The sequence below is a fragment of the Diceros bicornis genome, chromosome 15 (genome assembly GCF_020826845.1).
Source record: "Diceros bicornis minor isolate mBicDic1 chromosome 15, mDicBic1.mat.cur, whole genome shotgun sequence".
In the NCBI taxonomy this organism is placed as follows: domain Eukaryota; kingdom Metazoa; phylum Chordata; class Mammalia; order Perissodactyla; family Rhinocerotidae; genus Diceros; species Diceros bicornis.
Window position 1 is genome coordinate 39,699,286 of NC_080754.1, and position 8,373 is coordinate 39,707,658.

At 45.4% G+C, this 8,373-nt stretch overlaps 1 protein-coding gene across 4 annotated transcripts in view; it reads left to right on the forward strand.

Annotated features, from left to right (window-relative positions):
* Positions 1-6,931, forward strand: part of ABCC5 (ATP binding cassette subfamily C member 5) — an 80,576-nt gene extending 73,645 nt beyond the window's left edge. For 3 of the 4 annotated variants that reach the window (XM_058556226.1, XM_058556227.1, XM_058556228.1), the window contains 4 exons: positions 848-926; positions 1,958-2,071; positions 2,716-2,880; positions 5,444-6,930. In XM_058556226.1, the coding sequence (XP_058412209.1) occupies positions 848-926; positions 1,958-2,071; positions 2,716-2,880; positions 5,444-5,545 (460 nt within the window). In that variant the 3' untranslated portion in view covers positions 5,546-6,930. Of the gene's footprint in view, positions 1-847; positions 927-1,957; positions 2,072-2,715; positions 2,881-5,443 lie in introns of all 4 variants that reach the window. The other variant, XM_058556229.1, reaches the window with a different exon arrangement.
* Positions 6,932-8,373: the final 1,442 nt, after the last annotated feature.

The window sequence follows — 8,373 nt, forward strand, 5'->3', positions numbered from 1 at the left end:
ACTGGGATCCGAACCCAAGCTGCCAGCAGCGGAGAGTGCACACTTAACCACTACACCATGGGGCCGGCCCCTAGAGATGTATTTTTAACATGTATATGCATAGAAAAAAAAAAATCTAGAAGGATATATGCTAAAATGCTAATGGTCTTTGTTTCTAGGGGTCTGATTAGAGGTGATTAAAACATTAGCCAGCCCTGGTGGTCTAGTAGTTAAGATTCAGTGCTCTCACCATTGCAGTCCAGGTTCCTTTCCTGCTCAGGGAGCCACACAACCTGTCTGTTGGTTGTCATACTGTGGCAGCTGCGTGTTGCCGTGATGCTGAAAGCTATGCCACCAGTATTTCGAACACCCATGCTAGACAGATTTCAGCAGAGTCTTACAGAGTAGAAAGAAGGATGTGGCCACCCACTTCTGAAAAAATTGGCCATGAAAACCCTATGAATAGCAGCAGAGCATTGTCTGATGTAGTGCCGAAGGTGAGAGGATGGAGCAAAAAGACTGAGCAGGGTTCTGCTCTGCTGTACACAGCGTTGCTAGGAGTTGGAATTGACTCTGGCACCATCAACAAGAAAACACATGTATTGATTTTTGTTTTGTGTTTTGCATATCTTTTATAAAGAAGAAAGAGAGGCCTAGTATGTTCTCAGAGACATTCTTGCTATGGGCAGGCATCGGCACTCCCATCTTGGCTCCCACCCAGGGCTTGCTGGGGAGTGAGCCATCTGTGACCTTGAAGGGTTTGAGCCCTCCTTTTCCTGTGCGCGGTTCAACTTTTACCATGGACAGCCTTTGCCGTGTGGTTGCTTACATGTTGGGTCTGAGAAATTCCTCTTACGTTTCTTTCTAGGTCAAATTTGGATCCCTTCAACCAGTACACTGAAGACCAGATTTGGGATGCCCTAGAAAGGACCCACATGAAAGAATGTGTAAGTAAATAACGGAGGGAGGGCCTTGCTGGAATTGCGAGAGTGGAAGCGCAGTGATACTGTAGTCACTCTCCGGCCTCCTCAGCCTGCTTCTGTCCCACCCAGCCTGTCCGTTTACCCCCTGGATGTCTGTGGAGGGGCATCGGAGCAGGGCTTCCCAGGCATTTTAGAGAGGGCATAAAAGTTAATACCTCCTGTCCCTACCCTCTCCCACGCCCATGGTCATATTGCCCTTTTACTCTCCATTGATTGAGAAAATATTAATGACAACCACTCAGAATTCAGTAACGCTTTTAAGTTAATTTCTATTTTATTAATCATAACAGTATAACATGCTTTTGAAGCATCTATATATGTGCAAGAGACATATCATTTATTGAGTCTGCAGAAAGCCTGCAGTATGTGTATGGATTCATAGACCTCTTAGGGTAACTCAGGACCCCTCCAGGGGCCACAGCCTCCAATACCCCTGGCCTAGAGTAGGGTCTCTCATGCCCCTGGGTTGAGTCGAGCTCAGGATCCCCTGTCCTAATTCAACTAGATCAGTTCTGCTTTTATCTCTTTTATGTCTGGCTTCCTCAAACAATTTCATTTGAGGAATAGGTTCTATAGCTTACCGAAAAAAATGTGACAGCCATGGGCCTACAACTTTAGACTTCGGAAATGGAGTAATGTTGTTTACCCCATCTCTTATTGCAGGACAATATTTTCAGTGGCCCAAAAATTAGGGCCACTATCTAACAGGATTTGGGTACATGTAAAAATTGGAATTTCTGGGTCATTTTGATGCTGTGAAGCTAAGAGAATAGTATATTTGATATATGGATTGTCCTAGAAAATGTGGGTCCTGGCACACATGATCATCACACCTGTATCTTCTTTCTAGAGGAGCCAGATTCTTGGCTAATAATTCTTGCATCTGTTTCAGAATAATTTACTTTAGCCACTGGATTTTTTATAAAATTTAGTTTAGTTTTTTTTTTCAAAATTTACTTTTTCACCCTTCTAATTTCTACTTTCTTTCTCCCTAGATTGCTCAGCTACCTCTGAAACTTGAATCTGAAGTGATGGAGAATGGAGATAACTTCTCAGTGGGGGAACGGCAGCTCTTGTGCATAGCAAGAGCCTTGCTCCGTCACTGTAAGGTAGGGCAGGTTGGTGGATGTGGGGAAGGGGAGCAGCAGAGAAGAACAGGAAGATGGAAGAACAGCCTTTCCCTGGAGCACACGGTCCAAGGCATTCCTGGCTCTGAGCCCAGTGGCATTGTTTAAGAGAATGCCCACAGATGTTTCTAAATTAACCTTGATGTAGTTTGGGTATATGGGTGTTTTTTGTTTTTATTTAACTTACCTGAGCGTTCAGTTTCCAAGGGCGACTTTTGTTTCTGGTCAGTGAATAGTTGTAGTGCTGGAAACCATGGATTTAGAAGATTTTAAAACCTGGAGACATCCAGGTCATCAAATCCAGTCCCCTCTTTTTATAAACCGGAAAAGGGAGGTCCAGAAAGATTACTATACATGTTCAGAGTCACAGAACAAGTAGGGGCGGGTATTTTGTTAGATGAGTATGATACATATATTCTTTTATTTGTGGGAATCAAGGCAAATGTATGGGTTTTAATTATGTCAATTCTAAAGAAAATGGTATTTTTACATGTATCTGTGGCTACTTAGAAAAAACAATGTATGATATAAAATTTAAATAATGAAATACCTTTTAGTAAAACGTAGATTAACCAGAATGCTTAAGGAATTGGTTGGATCCCTCTTTCTCCTCTCTTCCCTGGCAGATTCTGATTCTAGATGAAGCTACAGCTGCCATGGACACAGAGACAGACTTACTGATTCAGGAGACCGTCCGAGAAGCATTCGCTGACTGCACCATGCTGACAATTGCCCATCGCCTACATACAGTCCTAGGCTCTGATAGGATTATGGTGCTGGCCCAGGGACAGGTACTGAGCCCCTGAGGGACCTTGGCTTGTCATGTGGTCTTGTCTGGGAGGAAAATTGGCCCCTGGCAGGGATGGGCTGATTGCCATCATAGCGTGGTTCTGTGCGTTCAGATAAGCAGCCTCAGCTACTCTAGTCTGGTTGCTACTGGGAGGAATACAGCCCTACCAATCAAGGGATTGAGTCACCGGCATTCTTATTGGGTTCTCATTTTGCTTTATTACCTGTTCTTTTCTCACTTGTAAACAGTGACACCTTGACTTAGGTCAGAGAACCTGTGGACCTAGTAATTCACTCACACGCACAAGAATCACCCAAGGCGTATTGAGACCAGCCACCACATGTTTGCTTTTTGCCATCGTGCAGTGGTGCCAAACTTCTTATCCTGCTGTTCCAAGCTTCTCCACAATCTGGCCCAGCCTAGCCTTCTTCATTTCCCATTCTTTCCTTGCAGGTGCTGTTGGCTAGAGACAATCCTGCATCCCCTAAGCTTTTTCCCCACTGTCTTCACTCATACACTTCCATCTGCCTAAGGTGCCCTTTCTTCTCATTTGCTCTCCCATATCTATCTGCTCATAACCTGCCTCCTCTGCTAGTAATTGTGTAATTCCTTATCTCCCCTATTAGACTGTATGCTCTCTAAGGGCAGGGGTCCCACCTTATCCATCTTTGGGTCTCTTGCGAGGCTCAGTACTACAGTTCTGAGTACACAGTACACAGCACATGGTAGATGTTACATAAATTTATGTTGGACAAACACTTCCTTTGTGTGCTCCTGGGATGGAAGTAAATTAATGATTTGGCTTAAATAACAAGCCAGTTACAATGGGTGGCTTGTCTTCTGTTATCAACAATACTGACGACCATAACAGCTACTTTCATTGAATGTTTATAGAATGTCAGGCACGGTGCTAAGTGCTTTACATATAATCTCTCAACATATAATCCATCATCACAACTACCGAGAAAAGTGCTGCTACTATTAACTCTGCTTTACAGAAGAGAAAACTAAGGCTCAGGGAACTCAGATACCTGCCTCAGGTCCGCAGGAAGTGGAGGGTTGGGGCCGAACTCAGGCCAGTGACTCCAAAGCCAGTGCTTTACACTATCCCACTACACTGTCTGTCTGTGGAGAAATATTGAGAAAACATGGCTGATTTAGGCTGGGCGTCAAAGCTGAGTTCCAGAGAACATAGGGGTTAATGATTTTTCTCCTCATCTTGAAATTTTATTAACATTCGTGGTTTTTTTGCTACTCTCTTTGTTTACACTATCCTAAATGTTTCCCAAGATCCTATTATACGTTAGTACACAGGTATTAAATAGAACATGATAAAATAAGATAGAGGGGACCAAGAATACCTCCTGGGAAATTCTTTCTTAAAGACACATATCCAGACCACTCTGTTTCTGTGAGTGGCTCGATGCTGTTTTGGTATGGGAAGTGATTGGCTCTTAATGAGGGACTCTATCCTTCCCTTCCCTTATTTGTGTTTCTTGTTAATTAAAATTTCCTTGTAATTTTAGGAAAACCTGAAAAACACAAAAAAGCATAAAGGCAAAAATAAGACCACAAGTCATTTACCCCCCCCCGGGGATAAGCATTGTTAATACATTAACTTACCCCCCACCGGCATTTTTCATGCATCTATACGCACAGACTCTGATAGGATGCACTCTGCTGTAGACACAATGCTGGAATGAAAGAGGCTTGGACAGTAGGAGTTTATTATCCCATGTGGCAAGAGGCCAGAGGGGTGGTTATTCAGCAGCTCAGCGATGTCAGGCTCTGTATCAGCTTCCAGCCGGTGCCTACCCTTCCCCTCATAGTGGAGGATGTCTGCTCTCGCTCCAACATTGTATCCTCCTCACACCAGTCCTAATGAAGGACACTTTGCCCTTATGCCTCTCTGTCGGGTAGGACAGCCTTTCCTAGAAGCACCCAGGAGACTTCCCCTTGTATCTCCTTGAACAAGGTTGTGTCCCATGCTTTTGCCCTGCAGCAAGAGTGGCTTGGAAAGTGAGTATGTGGTGTTTTCAGCCTCTATCATGGGAGGCAGGTTCTGTCAGTATATCATGCAATTTTCTACTGCACTATGATCTTCAGTGGCTGCACTGGAGCTCGTCACAGGAATGGATAATTGAGTCAGTCCTTACTCACTTCCTTTTTTTTTTCCTCCAGCTGGGCATTCTGAGCTGTTTCTTTTCCATCTACAGGGCTAGATCAGCTTGTACCACAAGGTGACGTTTGCCTGCCATACCTGACTTGAATTGTGATTTTTTTCCCCTGTAGCTTATAGGACCTTGTTGATTGATTCCTTCATACCCAAGGCTGAAAGAATTGAGATTTATGTGAAGGAGATCTGGAGGTCTTTCTCCCTCACCTTTCCCTTATATTTTGGTTAGTTTAAAAAAAACAAGGAACCCATTTGGACATGGCAGGGCTGGTTGAATTGTCGCCCTGATTCCATCCTCAGGGGGCTTTGGGGTTTGCCCCCTTTCCTGAGCAGTGGATCCTCTGAATCACCCTGAGTCACATTCTGATGCCGTCTCCTTCCTTTGTAGGTGGTGGAGTTTGACACCCCATCGGTCCTTCTGTCCAACGACAGCTCCCGGTTCTATGCCATGTTTGCTGCTGCGGAGAACAAGGTCGCTGTCAAGGGCTAACTCCTCCCCACCACCACCGCCGAAGTCTCTTTTCTTTGGAGCATTGCCATTCCCTGCCTGGGGCGGGTCCCTCATCGTGTCCTCCTGCCGAAACCTTGCCTTTCCCGATTTTATCTTTCGCACAGCAGTTCAGGATTGGCTTGTGTGTTTCACTTTTAGGGAGAGTCATATTTTGATTATTGTATTTATTCCATATTCATGTAAACAAAAATCTAGTTTTTGTTCTTAATTGCACTCGAAAAGGTTCAGGGAACCGTTATTATAAATGTATCAGAGGCCTATAATGAAGCTTTATACGTGTAGCTATATCTATATATAATTCTGTACATAGCCTATATTTACAGTGAAAATGTAAGCTGTTTATTTTATATTAAAATAAGCACTGTGCTAATAACAGTGCAAATTCCTTTCTATCATTTTTGTACAGTTTGCTGTACTAGAGATCTGGTTTTGCTAATAGACTGTAGGAAGGGTAGCATATTGTTCTTCTGTAGCCGGTTGCTTCACGGTGCCGGGTTTTCTGGGTGTCCAAATGAAGATGTGTGGCAATAGTGGGCCCTCCAGTGGCACCCTCTGCCACCCCCCCACCCCGCAACCACTCCAAGGCGGGGTCGAGGGGGTCGCTGGAGGCCAGGCAGAGCGCCGTGAATTCTCAGGGCTCCTGCTTTCTGTCCTGTTGTCACGTCACTGTTTCTGTCAGGAGAGCAGTGGGGCAAAGCCCCAGACCCCTTTTCACTCCCTCCATCAGGAATGAGAATCACAGAAGCGTTCCTCGGAGAGGGGAAGTTTCTTTCCTGCCTTCCTCTTTTTGCTGTTGTTTCTAAACAAGAATCAAGTCTATTCACAGAGTGTCCCACTGCCTCAGGTTCCTAACGCTGGCCACTGCACAGAGCTCTCCAGCTCCTAGACCTGTTGGTTCCACACCCTGGAGCCAGCTGCTGCTTTTTTCGGTGGTACTTTTTCGTTTGCCTGGTCCCACACCTCCGCAGTTCAGTGACAGGGTTCAGGATTTTGTGGGTCTGTTTTCCTTTCTCACTGCAGTTGTCGCACAGTCTCTTTCTCTCTCCAAAGTCTGCGACTTTAAGCAGCTCTTGCTAATCAGTGTCTCACACTGGTGTAGAAGTTTTTTGTACTGTAAAGAGACCTACCTCAGGTTGCTGATTGCTGTGTGGTTCGGTGTGTTCCCGCAAACCCCCTTTGTGCTGTGGGGCCAGTAGCTCAGGTGGGCGTGGTCGCTGCTGTCATCAGTTGAATGGTCAGCGTAGCATGTCGTGACCAACTAGACATTCTGTCGCCTTAGCATGTTTGCTGAACACCTTGTGGAAGCAAAAATCTGAAAAAAGTGAATAAAATTATTTTGGATTTTGTAAAACTCTTGGTGTATAAAATAGTTCTCTGCAAAGGGAGCAAGATGTCTTTGAATGGCTTTGGAGGACCGGAGCCTTGGATCTGAATATCCAGCGATGGAGTTACATCTGGTTGGTGGTATGGGGCATGGGACTCAACGTGCCTGGAATCATCTGTGGTGTCGTAGTCACTACAGCCTGTGTCCGCCAAGTAAAGCTCCTGAGCTGCTAATAAGAGGGTGGGGAGGGCCGGCCCCGTGGCTTAGCGGTTAGGTGCGCATGCTCCGCTGCTGGCGGCCTGGGTTCGGATCCCAGGCGTGCACCGACGCACCGCTTCTCCAGCCATGCTGAGGCCGCGTCCCACATACAGCAACTAGAAGGATGTGCAGCTATGACAGACAACTATCTGCTGGGGCTTTGGGGGAAAAGTAAATAAAAAAAAAAAAAAAGAGGGTGGGGAGTGGGGAGGGTGAATGGTTGCAGTGAAATATATTTAAAATGAACAGTTTGTTGAGTGTTCTCAGCAATTCAAACAATATAATTGCCCTTTCAGCCAGTTCATTCAGATTAACTCATTGAGAATTAAGTACCCATTCAAAAGCGTACTTATTCTAAAGTTTCTCAGTATACTGTGTTGAATGCAGCCAAGAAAGCTTTTAAACTATTTGATATTGGTTCTGCTGACCATCCACGGAAATATCTTAAACCCAGCCCTTTTTTGTAAACTACTGTCTTGAAAATTCAGGGGCTTGGCTCTAAAGTTAAAAATTCAGCTCATCTGTTGTCACATTTCAAGTGTTCAGTAGCCACCCGTGACCTGTGGCTACTGTATTGGACATCGCAAATACAGAACACTCCCATCATTGCAGACAGTTCTGTTGGATGGCACTGATGGAAACAACCACTTTTATTGATGCACTGGATTTACCTTCCAAGAAGGGTAACAAGGTCAGCGGGAAGAGCCCCTATGTCACCGCCCTGTTCAGGCTTTCTGTTGCAGGTGACACTGACTTCCCCGCCTTTCAGTTCTGTTCTCTCATATCTCTTGGGTCTCCTCCCACCTATCAACCTGCTTTGCCGCCTTAAAAGGAAGCATTTCCCTGACTTTTGCCCACTCCCTTCTCTCTCCTTGTGTGGATTCTTTCACTCCCACAGGTACGGTGACCCACCTTCACCCGTGGGCTTGGCCTTTCTCCTTAGTACCAGTCTCCAGCTCCTGCTGAGTACCTCCACTAGGCATCTCCCAGGTGCCTCAAACAGCCTCTTGGAAATCAACGAGTGCTGCTTGTCTTAATTAGTGGTAGCACTGACATCCTTAGTCTCAGGCTAGAAGCCTTGAATTCGTTTCAGCTCTCCTGCCCCTTCCCAATAAATTCAGTCACTTCCAGGTCCTATACATCACCACCACCGCCCTCTTCTCTCTCCCTCTGCCCTAATTAAGACCTACCTCTTTTCTTTTTCACATTGTAGTTACAGCCTCAT